Source organism: Sturnira hondurensis, unplaced genomic scaffold, assembly GCF_014824575.4.
Source record: "Sturnira hondurensis isolate 20B ecotype Veracruz unplaced genomic scaffold, ASM1482457v3 Scaffold0020903, whole genome shotgun sequence".
NCBI lineage: Eukaryota > Metazoa > Chordata > Mammalia > Chiroptera > Phyllostomidae > Sturnira > Sturnira hondurensis.
In genome coordinates, this window is record NW_028093534.1 from 2,703,165 (window position 1) to 2,717,968 (window position 14,804).

Sequence of the window (14,804 nt, forward strand, 5' to 3'; positions counted from 1 at the left end):
GTTACTTGAACCTGAGAAACCATTTTGGATGGCTCTGTTATTGAACCGTTAAAAAAAATTTTAAAGGCACATTTACCCAAGCCATTTTAAGCATCATTCCCATCGTCTCTCCCACCGTGTTTTTAAAAAAGCAATTACAGTAGAGACGTTGAATCCTCACCGCATGTGGTCGAGTTTAGTATACTTTGACGGAGGAACTGCGAGTAATTTTCCATTAAATATTTCACCTCAACACAAATTCTGCTATTAAGTGTTGGAAAAACCTTACATTGGTGGTTTTAACTGTAGTTCCAGGTTTAAGCAACATAAGCTCATCCAACCCCAGTTCTCTTTCCTGCCTTTTGCACCCCCTCCCCAGCTCCACCCCATCATGGATGCTCGGCTGACTGTTTTTTCTCGGTCTCTTTGTCTGAAGGATGCAAACAGTCTATGGATGCTAGGGAAAAGGGGGTGGGGGAAAGATTACCTCATCCCATGTCGTTTGCACCAATCACAACTCTTCTGTCGTGGCTTCTCTGGGCAGATTGAGGGGTCTGGACCAACAGGAAAAAGCCCCAGCCCATCCCCATGGTGACTGAGTTGTATATAGGGAGTTGCATCCGCCCATATGCCGCAGGTTCTCTTACATCGACCGCCTAAGAGTCGCGCTGTAAGAAGCAACAACTTTTCTTCCTCTCCGCCATCCACTCGGCAGCCGCAAAGCAGCAACCATGGTAAGATATTGTTTTCTCTGGCTCTTTGCGACCTTTGGGTGTGGTCAGTCTCCCGGGGTCTGCTTGAAGAATCTGAAACCCTTGTCCCTTTACAACTTCTTTGGTGAAGGTAGTCAGCCTTACGCTTTGTTAGCGAGATTAAGCGTCGTCTGTCCCAAATCCTTGAGCTGGCCGCCGCCGCAGTGCAGGGTGCGGGAGCCCAGCAAGAACTGCGCCCAGGGCGCGGCAGAACTGTGGGGAAGAACAAAGGCGGCGTGGAAGGGCTTTTTGTTACCCGAGCCTTTCCGAGCTGCAAGCAATCCATCAGTTGGTGTTGAAAGGGTCTGGGGTAGGGAAAGGCGGTCGTGGCTTCTCCTGCTTAGCCCTCGTGTACGTGCATAGCATGTTCGTGTGGCTCAGAGAGGCCCTCTTCCTCCTCCAGTGTTTCCCCAAACAAGAAGAGAAGTCACCCCAAAAGACGAGGGGTCGGTGGGTATAGCTGGGGGGGAGTGGGGGTTGAAAAAGACTGGGACAAAGCAGCGCCTTGGGTGAGCAGGGGAAAGAAAAAAAGTTTTCCTCGCCGCTTCTTTGGCATTTTAGAAAGACTGTATATTAACGGGGAAAAGTGGTTAGTTTCTGTTGGAGGCCATGGTAGGGCTGGCGTCAGGGCGGCGCTGGGGCGGAGTTGTTTGTTTCTGGCTTCTCTGGCCTTGGAGCCACTGGGAGGGGTTCGCTCTTGCTAAACCTCTTCTGTCAGAAGACTTTTAATAAGTCTCATAATTGCGGAACTGTAGGCGTTAAAAGGTTTTTCATTCACTCTATAAAACGTAGACAAAATATGTTTTTCTGGGGGAGCAAAATCACAATTCACTTGACAAGCCCTTTAAAGTCTTGCCAGGGGCTATGCTGACGTGACTGACTATACTGAGTGTGTCTCTCTCGGTCGCATGTGCCCAGAGGGAGAAAGACTACTGTGTGAGCCAGAGTACCCCAATCAATGTTAAGGACCCAGGGAAACGCCCTTCCCTCCCCACCCACCCCCATATGTCAGTGAAGAGACAATGACAGACAATGGAAATTGTAGCCATAAAGATCATAGAGGAGAAAATATCTACTGAATGTGATGAGTATGAATATTCTGTGGTGGGTAGAAAAACCTCAAAATGAAAAAAGGTATTATTTTGTTGTTTTAAATAAATATTTTGTTATCCTTTCACTGGGTTTTTATTCTTTTTTTCATAGCTTCTCATGTGATATTTGTTTCTAATTTAGAAACTGTTGTTTTAAAGATACAATTTTTCCAGTTTTTTTTTTTTACAGTGGAGAAGATTCTGGAGAAACTTAAAAAAAAAAAGAAAGAAATTGCTGCAGACAAAGAAGAACTATACTGTGTCCAGATGTCTTTTGTTCTCATGCATCTTCATTAATTCATTTCAATTTAGGCATAAGGTCCCAGCCTGGCTCAGAGGAGGAAAACTGGCAGAATGGCACAATGAGATCATGTAGGCAGTTTCTGGAAATAGAGCTTGCTCTGTTAAATAATGTAGCAGACAGTACAGGCTAGCACCAGGCACAGCAAATGCAGCAATGCAGGAGTTAGCCCTTGTTGAGCTTCCAACTCCCTAAATACAGATGGATTCTGCAGATAGACTGCAGAAGGGTGTGGCTTCTGGCCTCAGCTGCAGTACAGATGTCCATGTTGAAATACCAAATCATATTTAGAAGAAATTCATCTTTATTTAAAGGGGAAGGATTCCAATTAATTATTGAATTTAACTTTATAAAATCTGTGCTTTGAATATTTTTTAAATATGAAAAGCCTATTCAAGAATGCTTGTGACAATGGGCTTGGACCATATGCTGAACAGTGCAGCGTATTCAGGCTATACCCCACTGCAGCATTTATAGCAGGTGCTATTCCTTAATCATTTCTATCATGTTAGAGATATGACCTCAGTTAAATTTGAAGAATATCTGTATATTACTAAAATATTTTTAGATAACTACTCAAAATTCAAAATGCTAACACAACCCTATTTACAATTTTTCTCATTTCCTTCCAACAGCGTGAATGCATCTCCATCCACGTTGGGCAGGCTGGTGTCCAGATCGGCAATGCCTGCTGGGAGCTCTACTGCCTGGAACATGGCATCCAGCCCGATGGCCAGATGCCAAGTGACAAGACCATTGGGGGGGGAGATGACTCCTTCAACACCTTCTTCAGTGAGACAGGCGCTGGCAAGCATGTGCCCAGGGCAGTGTTTGTAGACCTGGAACCCACAGTCATTGGTGAGTTGCCCTCAGTAACCCAAGTGAGATCCCAGGGGTCTGGGACCGGAAGTGTGTCCTGGGGGCCTCTGGGTGCCCTGGGCTTGTGGGGGGTTGTTAGTGATGGGTGGCCACTTTGTTTCCCTCCTCCAGATGAAGTTCGCACTGGTACCTACCGCCAGCTCTTCCACCCTGAGCAGCTGATCACAGGCAAGGAAGATGCTGCCAATAACTATGCCCGTGGACACTACACCATTGGCAAGGAGATCATTGACCTCGTCCTGGACCGAATTCGGAAACTGGTAAATACTGCATTTGAGTCTGTGTATTTATGTGAACCAATGTCACCCCAGTAAATTCAATTTTTAAAAAGATGCCGAAATATACATGAGTTAAGATAATGAATAAAATCATCAACAAGTAGATATTTAAATGGATTCAGGGGGTTCCACTGCAAATTAAGTAGAACACCAAACTATAGCATTCATTCATTCTTTGGTGCGTGGGAAATGTGGGATACTCTGCTCACTGTGTGGTTCACGATTTAAAGAAAAAGAAATTCTACATGAGAAAATGTATCCTGGCATTAGAGAATTACATTTTCTTTTTCCTTTCCCTACAGGCTGACCAGTGCACAGGTCTTCAGGGCTTCTTGGTTTTCCACAGCTTTGGTGGGGGAACCGGTTCCGGGTTCACCTCCCTGCTGATGGAGCGTCTCTCTGTCGATTATGGCAAGAAGTCCAAGCTGGAGTTCTCCATTTACCCAGCCCCCCAGGTTTCCACAGCTGTAGTGGAGCCCTACAACTCCATCCTCACCACCCACACCACCCTGGAGCACTCTGATTGTGCCTTCATGGTTGACAATGAGGCCATCTATGACATCTGTCGTAGAAACCTTGATATTGAGCGCCCAACCTATACTAACCTTAACCGCCTTATCAGCCAGATTGTGTCCTCCATCACGGCTTCCCTCAGGTTTGATGGAGCCCTGAATGTGGATCTGACTGAATTCCAGACCAACCTGGTGCCCTATCCCCGCATCCACTTCCCTCTGGCCACATACGCCCCTGTCATCTCTGCTGAGAAAGCCTACCATGAACAGCTTTCTGTAGCAGAGATCACCAATGCATGCTTTGAGCCAGCAAACCAGATGGTGAAATGTGACCCTCGCCATGGTAAATACATGGCTTGCTGCCTGTTGTACCGTGGTGATGTGGTTCCCAAAGATGTCAATGCTGCCATTGCCACCATCAAGACCAAGCGCAGCATCCAGTTTGTGGACTGGTGCCCCACTGGCTTCAAAGTTGGCATTAATTACCAGCCTCCCACTGTGGTGCCTGGTGGAGACCTGGCCAAAGTACAGCGAGCTGTGTGCATGCTGAGCAACACCACAGCTATTGCTGAGGCCTGGGCTCGCCTGGACCACAAGTTTGACCTGATGTATGCCAAGCGTGCCTTTGTCCACTGGTATGTGGGTGAGGGCATGGAGGAAGGCGAGTTTTCTGAGGCCCGTGAGGACATGGCTGCCCTAGAGAAGGATTATGAGGAGGTTGGTGTGGATTCTGTTGAAGGAGAGGGTGAGGAAGAAGGAGAGGAATACTGAAGTTAAAACGTCAAAACGGTGCTGCTTTTACAGGGAAGCTTATTCTGTTTTAAATATTGAAAAGTTGTGGTCTGATCAGTTCATTTGTATGTAGCAGTGTATACTCATATACAACTACTGGCCTGTGCTTTACAACATGACGCTTTGTTACAGACCCAACCAGTTCATTTCTCTGATGGGTTTGAATAAAGTATTCCCTGTCTTAAATGAGTTCAGACTTATTTGTGTTTTCTCTTTGAGTGTCTCTAAATTTTTATGTTTTTAGTACATTGAGTAGAAAGGATAACTATTGACTGATATATACATATATTATGAAGTAATAAAATATCTCAGTACATTATAAAACTTATAAAATGTGTATCTAAATATTAGATAATATCCATGCTATTAAGTTTTGACTCCACTATGACAGTTACTCAAAGTACTAGTGATCTTTAGAATTGATAATTTGCTAATACACAGCCAATGGTCTGATTGGCTGTTGAGTATTCCGAATGCATAGTCAGGTCTTAAAAGTTTATTTTCATACTCCCTCATCTCAGTATGTGTTTAGCGTTATTGTGCTTCCTGTCAGGGCTTCTCAAAAGTCTCCACGCAGTTGTCCCCTATACTAGATCTTGTTCTTTCCAAATTTATTTTTAGCTGAATGTGACAAGGGGAAATCCTGACAAATTTATTCACTCTAATATGTTAGTTGTATATGTGGATTTTAACTCTCCAAAGATATTACTTTAGTGTGGGTCAATCACATCAACGAACAAAACTCCAATAGTGGAACTGCAGGCATTGGCACCAACACAGTAAGAGAAAGAGTTTGAATCAAATGGTTTCTTCAACAATAGAGTTCACCTGCTCGTCTAACTGACCAAAAAGCTAAGAATCCAAGGATAACAAATTGTCTTGCACTTTCAAGTTACCTTGTTCTGGTAAAATATCCAGTGGTTATTTTTTTTTAGTATCAATTACCTATTTAATCTATCTTTATCTTTGACACTACCACTAAGGGGTGAATAGTATTGTCGTTACTAAAATCTTGAGTTTAACATAAGTTAAGGGAAATACAGTCATGTGCCACATAACATTTTAATGAAGGACAGACTGCATATAAGACTGGTTTCACAATATAATGAAGCTGAAAAATTTCTGTCACCCAGTGATGTAACCATTGTAACATCGTAGCGTACCACATTACATGTTTGTAATGATGTTGGTATAAACCATTTTGCTGCCAATTATATAAAAGTATAGCACAGTACATAATACTTGATAATAACCACGCTTCTATCATTATTTTAGAATATACACTTAAAAAAGAAAGTTTGTTGTAAAACAGTATGTTGTGTTTTAGACCAGCAGCAGCTGGTCTAGACACCAGCAGCAGCTTCACACGTTTTTACTGCATCTCTTGATTCACTAATTTTCTGTTGTGCTTGATTTAATCTTGGTTGTTTTGTAGAGTAACATGGCTTGTAGTCTGTGAGCAACATAGCTTAGTTGTGTGGTAGACTGTACCATCTAGTTTTGTGTAAGTACATTCTGTGGAGTTCACACACATCTACACAATAATCTAACAAAGCATTTCTCAACTCATCCTGTTTGAATGAGTAGTGCAATGATTGAATGTAAAGTAAAAAATAAGCCGAGATTAACTAAAAGCCAATCTAATACTGCTCAGCAGTCTTAACTAGAAGCCAATGCAAATAAATCTGATGAACAAAAAATAAAAGTCCTCATTCAGATAAAAAGCAACAGAAACTAGATCAAGTGTAAGTTTTTAATGTATGTTCCCAGAAACTAGCAAAGTATAAGGGATATGGTTGCTATACAATGATTACTGTTTCAATGAGTAAAGTGTGGGATAAAAGAGATACAAGTATAAAATCAAAGGGAAAAAAAGCTCTATGATCCTAATTTTTATTTTATTTTATTTATTTATCTTGGGAAGGGAAGGAAACATCAATGTATGGCTGCTTCTCCTGCATCCCCTGCAGAGAACTGGCCCCTGCCGGAAACTGGCCTGCAACCCAAGCATGTGCCCTGACTGGGAATTGAACCACGATAGTCTGGTTCGCAGGCCCGCGCTCAATATGATCCTAATTTTTTAAAAAGATTTTATTTATTTATCTTTAGAGGGGAAGGGAAGGAGAGAGGGAGAGAAATATCAATGTATGGTTGCCTCTCATGTGTCCCCTGCTGGGAACTGGCCTACAACCCAGGCATGTGCCCTGACTGGGAATCCAACCTTGATCGTCTGGTTCGCAGGCCTGCGCTCAATCCACTGAGCTACACCAGCCAGGAATGATCCTAATTTTTAAAAGACACATTGTATAGCTTTGTCCAAGGCCTAAGACCATGTAGCAATGAGTATCCCTAGCATTTAAGTGGTAGTCTCTAAGTACCATTTTCCACTAAAAGAAACTGGAATGTTTTAGAGAAGAGACTGGTTCCAAGCTTGAAGCAGGAAATATGTAAGTTCAGCCTCAATTTCTCATTCCAGAAAGCAAGAAAGATATAAAAAACTAAAGTAATAACAGGAATCAGGTTGAAGGGGCTCTCATTGATGGTACAATGTGAGCACTGAAAACCATAGTGAGTGCAATAGATTGAACCAAATATGTAAAATCAATGAGCTCATAATATTTTGTGTTAAACAAGGGAAAACGGTATGGTAGCTACTTAAAAATATTAAGTACAGAATTATCATATGATCCAGCAACACCATTTCTTGAGTATATACCCAAAACAGTTGAAAGCAGGGAGTTGGACAGATATTTGTATATCCATGCTCCTATCAGCATTATTCACAATAGCCAAAAAGTGAAAGCAACTCTAATGTCTACTAATGAATGAATGAATAAACACAATGTGGTATATATATACAATGGAATATTATTCAGCCTTAAAAAAATTAAATTCTTCCCTGACTGATGTGACTAGGTTGGCATTGTCCCCCAAAGCAGAAAGTTGTGGGTTTGATTCCAGCCAAGGCACATGCCTACTGATTGTGAGTTTGGTCCCCGATAGATATTTCTCACATTCATCTCTCTCTCTCTCTCTTTCTCTCTCTCTCTCTCTTTCTCCCTCCCTCCCCTCCTCACCTCACTCTCTCTAAATTAATTTAAATTAATTAAATTAATTAATTCTGACACACAGAATAAATTAATTCTGACACACAGAATAAATTAATTCTGACACACAACCAAAACATACAGAAAATTGAACTGTACCAAAGTTCGACAACAAAGAACCATTCATCCAGACCAGTAAGAGGGGTAGAGTCAGCAGCTGGTGGAGAGGGGTTGCGCAGGAAAAAGTGGCCAGACCAACCCAGGCACGAAGGCAGATCCCAGGTGTTGGGGGGGCAATGGGCGGATCCAGTGAGGGCACAAGGCAGCTGGCTGACCGCGGTCACACAGTCACACTCATAAACCTGGCAAAGGAGCCAGCAGTGAGACAGACTGCACAAACCAGGACCCCAGTGCTGGGAAATAAAGCCTAACAGCACCAATTGGAAAAACTTCTGGGGGGTTGAGCTGCTGGGAGAGGCTCCCAGCCTCACAGGAGAGTTCATTGGAGAGACCAACAGGGTCCTAGAACATACACAAGCCCACCCACCCAGGAACCAGCACCAGAAGGGCCCAATTTGCTTGTGGGAAGCTGAAGAGGGGACCGAAATGCGAGAGAGAGCAGAAAAAACACCGCTGCCCCTCTCTGACCCCGCCCCCACATACAGCCTCACAGCCCAGAGACTTGGGTTGTCCCGCCCTGGTGAACACCTAAGGCTCCACCCCTCATACATAATAGGTGCCAACAGACCAGAACATTATGGCTCAAGAAGAACAGCTCAAAGCCCCAGAGCCAATACTTCTAAGCAACCAAGAGATAGCCAGCCTATCAGATGCACAGTTCAAAATACTGGTGATCAGGATGCTCACAGAACTGGTTGATTTTAGCTGCAAATTAGATTTTAAAAATGAAGGCTAAACTAAGTGAAATGAAGCAAAATGCACAGGGAACCAACAGTGATAGGAAGGAAACTGGGACTCAAATCAATCAAGTGGACCAGAAGGAAGAAAAAAAATGACCAAACAGAAAAGAATGAAGAAGCAAGAGTTCAAAAAAATGAGGAGAGGCTTAGGAACCTCCAGGAAATCTTGAAACGTTCCAACATCCGAATTATAGGGGTACCAGAGGGGAAGAGGAACAGCAACCAGTGGACAACTTATTTGAACAAATAATAGAGGAGAACTTCCCCAATCTGGCAAAGGCAATAGACTTCCAGAAAATCCAGGAAGCACAGAGAGTCCCAAAGAAGTTGGACCCAAGAAGGAACACACCAAGGCACATCATAATTACATTAGCCAAGATGAAAATGAAGGAGAGAATCCTAGAAGCAGCAAGGGATAAGGGGACAGTCACCTACAAAGGAGTGCCCATCAGACTGTCAGCTGATTTCTCAAAAGAGACCTTACAGGTGAGAAGGGGATGGAAAGAAGTATTCCAAGTCATGAAATCCAAAGACCTACATCCAAGATTGCTCTCTCCAGAAAAGCTTTCATTTAGAATGCAAGGGCAGATAAAGTGCTTCTCAGATAAGGTCAAGTTCAAGAAGTTCAGCCCTGGTTGGTGTAGCTCAGTGGATTTAGCACAGGCCTGCGAACCAGAGGATCGAGGTTGGATTCCCAGTCAGGGCACATGCCTGGGTTGTAGGCCACTTCCCAGCAGGGGACACGTGAGAGGCAACCATACATTGATATTTCTCTCCCTCTCTCCTTCTTTTCCCCTCTAAAAGATAAATAAAATCTTTAAAAAAAAAAGAAGTTCATTATCACCAAGCCCTTATTCTATGAAATGTTAAAGGGACTTATCTAAGAAAAAGAAGATAAAACATATGAACAGTGAAAGGACAGCAAACTCACAGTTATTAACAACCACACCTAAAACAAAAGCAAACTAATCGGAAAGCTAGATCAGAAGCAGAACCATAGAAATGGAGATCACATGGAGGGTTAGCAACAGGGGAGTGGGAGGAGGAGAAGGGGGAGAAGGTACAGAGAATAAGTAGCATAGATGGTAGGTAGAAAATAGACAGGGGGGAGGGCAGGAATAGTATGGGAAATGTAGAAGCTAAAGAACTTGTGATACATGGATATGAACTAAAGGAGGGGGAATGGGGGGAGGGAGTATGCAGGGTGGAGGGGAATGAAGGAGGGAATGGGACAACTGTAATGGCATAATCAATAAAATATATTAAAAATAAATAAATTATATATATATATATCTGAGGTCCTGGCAAGGTAACTCAGTTGGCTAGAGCATTGTCCCCACTTTCCAAGGCTGCAGGTTCCATTCCCAGTCAGTGCACATACAACAATCAACCAATGAATGGATAAATAAGTGAATTGATGTGTGTTGCACTCTCTCTCAAATCAGTCAATCAATAAAAATTTTTAAAAGAATTACAGCCCTGACTGGTGTAGGTCAGTTGGTTAGGTGTCATCCTGTAAACCAAAAAGGTGCTGGTTCCACTCCCCATAAGGGCACATGTCTGGGTTGGCGGCCAGGCCCCCGGTTGGGGGCATGTGTAAGGCAAACACTCAATGTTTCTCTCACACATTGATGTTTCTTACCCTCTCTTTCTTTCTCCCTGACTCTCCCTCTAAAAATAAATAAATAAAATCATTTAAAAAATATAAGAATTGTACAATGTTAAACGCTTAGTTTTATTTACATATTTCATGTAAATTTATCTTTTTATTTAATTGTAGAAAACCATACATAGCATCAAATTTACCATCTTAACCATTTCTAAGTGTACAGTTCAGTAGCGTGAAGTGCATTCAAATGGTTATGCAACCCAGCTCCAGAACTTTTTTAAATCTCATCTTGAAAAATTAAAACACTACTCCCATTAAACAATTCCTGTTCCCTGTTGAGGCGAGACTGTTCCATGACATGACACTGCTGGACCCTCAAGCTAGATGTGGACCAGAACAGAGATGGCTTCCCATAAATTCTCTCAGAGACTGAATGGTCCATCCTTTCCCTATGCCCCATGGCATGGAACAGGCTTTTGCCCAACCCTAGGCAAGCAGGTAACGTGTTTTCTCCTTATATGGAATGGGTCACAAACCAGTACCCCTATCCATCCTGCCCTGTTCTATATAATTCTTTAGTGCCTGCTACATGGCTGCACCTAACACACACTTCATATGTTAAGTTCCCTTAATAAATTTTTGATGTAGTGCTGGAGTTGTCAGCATTACATCAAGGTACTTAATTGTCTTTTACCTGCCCTCTGCTTATGGAGGCAGATTTTCAGGCTTACCCCAGGGTCTGCATCTACGAACATTCCCCCCTCCTCCTAGCCTCTGGCTACCACCATTCTACTTCCTGTCTCTATGAATTTGACTATGGTAGATACCTCAAATGATAGAATCGGGCAGTATTTATCTTTTTTTAAATTTTATTTATTTATCTTTAGAGGGGAAGGGAAGGAGAGAGAGAGAGAAATATCAATGTATGGTTGCCTCTCACATGTCCCCTGCTGGGAACTGGCCTGCAACCCAGGCATGTGCCCTAACTGGGAATCAAACCGAGATCGTGTGGTTCGCAAGCCCGTGCTCAATCCACTGAGCTACACCAGCCAGGGCAGTATTTCTCTTTTTGTAACTAGCTTATTTCACTTAGTATAATGTCAAGGTTCATCCATGTTTAGCATGTGTCAGAAATCCTTTCCTTTTTAAGGCTGAATAATATTCCATTGTATATACAGCATAGTTAATATGGATAGTACAATAATTAATAAATAATAATACAAGAATAAACTCTGTGTTTTGCATACTTACAACTGTAAATCTACTTTTGCCCTACCCTGTATATACTACATTTGTTTATGAACATTATGGTTGCTTCCACTTTTTGGCTATTGTGAATAATCCTGTTACAGCCCTGACTGGTGCTGGTTCCCTTCCTGGTCATGGCAAATGCCTAGATTACAGGTTCAGTCCCTGGTCGGGGTGCATACAAGAGGCAACTGATCGATGTTTCTCTCTCACATTTGTTTCTCTTCCTCTCTTTCTCCCTCCCTCTAAAAATAAATAAAGTCCTTTAAAAATTGCTGTTGTAAATATGGGTAAACAAATACCTCTTCCAGATCCTGCTTTCAATTCTTTTGGGATATACCCAGAAGTAGAATTGTGAGATCACATGGTAATTCTATGTTTAATTTTTTTTTTACTTACCTAAATTGTTTTTTAGGTAAGAATTTTACAAACAGTACTTATATTGGCAGTAATTGGGAGCTGGAAAGTATTATGCCTTCTCCAAGCTGCATAGTGAGAATCACAAATAGTGTGGTGGAACTTGTGTCCTTTCTAAGGTCATGGCTCTTGAGACCCACAGATGTCAGCCCTGGCATCTCCCCGGGATTGCAGACTGTTTGGTGATCCAGCAGGTGTCAGGATTCCTTCTGATAGCTATATGGAATGGATCAATGAGGATAACCTCAAAGAATTTGTATGTGGAATCTTCACCAACCCAGTAAGAACTCAGGACTCTCAGAGCCCCACAGTGGAGCCCAGCTCACTCCTTGGCAACAGATAAGGCTTGAGGCTTGCCATATGTCACACCCTAGGAACAGGGCAATTGCAGGCATCACAGCACACATGAATATGATATATGACATAACTTTGCTTGGCCTTGTATCTTAGCCTACGTGCTGTATCGGGCCAGGTGGGGGCAGTGGACCCTGTGGAGCACAGGGAGCTGGCAGTAATACCAGCAGCACACCCTGAGAAGGAAGGACATTACATTGGACCGCTTCTTCCTCCATAGCTCCCAGATGTACTTGTAAGCATCCATGTTGGCTTACCTGATGGCTGTGGCCAAACGGAAAGGAAGAGCCTTTCTTCTATGTTTAAATTTTATGAGGAACTGCCACACTGTTTCCATAGAGGCTATAGCATTTCACATTCCTGCCAACGGTGTACATGGTTTCTAATTTGTCCATATCCGTAGCAACACCTGTTATTTTGTTTTGTTTTTTGATAGTAGCCATTTTAATGTGTTAGGTGGCATCTTGTGGTTTTAATTTGCATTCCCCTACTGATTAGTGATGTTGAGTATCTTTTAATGGGTTTTTTAAAATGTGCTCTTTGGCTATTTGGATAGCTTCTTTAGAGAAATGTCTGTTCAAGCCCTTTGCTCACTTTTTTTAGTATAATTTTTTTAGCAAGGTATAATTGACATATCATAATTGTCATAATATAATTAACGTAACACTATATTAGTTTCAAGTGTACAACATAATGATTCAAAATGTGTATATATTACTAAATGGTCACCACAATAATTCTAGTTAGGATCCACCACCATTCACAGTTACAATTTTTTTTTCTCATAATGACAACTTTTTTTTTAAGTTTTTATTTATTTATTTATCTTTAGAGGGGAGGGAGAGAGGGAGAGAAATATCAATGTATGGTTGCCTTTCGTGCATCCCCTGCTGGGAGTTGGCCTGCAGGGAACTGGCCTGCAACCCAGGCATGTGCCCTGACTGGGAATCGAACCGCGATCGTGTGGTTCGTAGGCCCATGCTCAATCCACTGAGCTACACCAGCCAGGGAAATGACAACTTTTAAGATTTACTGTTTTAGCAACTTTCAAATATGCAATACAATAATACTAACTATAGTAACCATGCTATAGATTATATCCCCATGACTTATTTATTTTACAACTGAAAATTTGTACCTTTTGACCCCTTCCCTCGTTTTGCCCACCCCTACCTCACTCCTGCCTCTGGCAACCACTAATCTGTTCTCTCTATCTATCATTTGCTCTCTTTTAAATTGGGTTGTTAAGGTTAGGGTTAGGGTTAAAAAATAAGAAATAAAATAAATTGGGTTGTTAATACTAAAACATTTTTATCCCATTATTTGATCTATGAGGTTATAAGAACCTTAAGATAACTAAAATGTAAAAAATAAAAAACTGACAGCAGGCCCTGACTGGGCAGTTCAGGTGGCCAGAGCATTGTCCCAATACACCAAGGTTGCTGGTTAGATGCCCAGTCAGGGCACATACAAGAATCAACCAGTGGGCTTCAGACCTTCCTAAATCCCCTCACACAAACAGCAGCTGAGCCCAGCCCCCATTCGTCTTGCTGAGTGGCCCCAGGCCTGGCACTAACAGCAGACACCTGCAGATCAATTTATAGCTTATGCCAAGGGGCACCAGACAGAACACAGGTGGAGACTGACCTTGGCTTGCACCACCTGGGAAACCCCAGAGTCTGCACATCCAGCAGACAGTTGCAGACTATGTCAGAGCACCACCAATGACCTCCAAAAGTCACAGAGGGAGGTGGTAGCTGGCCAGGGGTCACAACCACTCCTACCAGCTGTGTGGACTAGGTAAATCCCTCCCAATGACATGCTGACAGCAATCAAGACAGCTATAAGAGGAAGAAATACTCAGTCCACACAGCAGGTATACCTTGAGTACTCAGCTTGAGAGATAGGGGAGGCTGTGCCACTGGACCGTAGAAGACACCTATTACACTAGGCCATACAACCAAGGCACGGAGTCAAAGCAGCTCTACCTAATACACAGAAACAAACACAGGGAGGGTGCCAAAATGAGGAGACAAAAAAATGTGTTATTTCGCTAATCCCTTCACCTTCTTTCAACCCCCTTCAATATCCCCTTACAGCTGCCAATCTGTTCCATGTTTCTATGACAGCAAAAGAATATTTTATCTTGAGACCATCATATGCATTTTATAATTCTCCTGTGTGTATTAATTCATTCCTATTAAAAAATAAAAAATAATAAGAGGCTATGATGTTCATCTTATCCTTCTTTCTTTTTAATTATATTTTATTGATTATGCTATTACAGTTGCGCTGATTTTTCCCCCTTTGCCCCCTTCTACCCAGCACCCCCAACTCCCTCAGGCAATCCACCCACCATTGTTCATGGACATGGGCCATGTGTGTAAGTTCTTTGGCTACTCCATTTCCTATACTGTAGCTATTCTGTAACTACCTATTTGTAATGCTTAAGCCTCTCATCTCCTCACCCATTCCCCCACAACCTCCTCTCATCTGGCAACAATCAAAAGGCTCTTTATACCCATGATTCTATTCTTGTTTGCTTAGTTTGTTTTTTATTTTTTTTCCCGCCCCCCCACCATGGGTCCTTTATACATGTTCATTAAAAAAGTAAACAGAGCCCTG

General features: G+C 42.4%; 1 protein-coding gene and 1 pseudogene across 1 annotated transcript; one reads left to right on the forward strand and one right to left on the reverse strand.

Annotated features, from left to right (window-relative positions):
- The first annotated feature begins 585 nt into the window (after window positions 1–585).
- Window positions 586–4,773, forward strand: LOC118976454 (tubulin alpha-1B chain). The gene is made up of 4 exons (XM_037030962.1): window positions 586–713; window positions 2,759–2,981; window positions 3,114–3,262; window positions 3,583–4,773. Exons 1-4 carry the CDS (start codon window positions 711–713, stop codon window positions 4,561–4,563), a joined length of 1,356 nt encoding a protein of 451 aa, XP_036886857.1. The 5' UTR covers window positions 586–710; the 3' UTR covers window positions 4,564–4,773.
- A 5,286-nt stretch (window positions 4,774–10,059) lies between these two features.
- On the reverse strand, window positions 10,060–12,426 carry LOC118976474 (60S ribosomal protein L15-like; annotated as a pseudogene).
- Between the last annotated feature and the right edge of the window lie 2,378 nt (window positions 12,427–14,804).

Bases quoted from the DNA above. Each gene is read 5' to 3' on its own strand.
- LOC118976454 (XM_037030962.1), top strand. The intron at 2,982-3,113 runs GTGAGTTGCCCT...TCCCTCCTCCAG, and splicing joins CCTGGAACCCACAGTCATTG to ATGAAGTTCGCACTGGTACC. The intron at 3,263-3,582 runs GTAAATACTGCA...CTTTCCCTACAG, and splicing joins TGGACCGAATTCGGAAACTG to GCTGACCAGTGCACAGGTCT.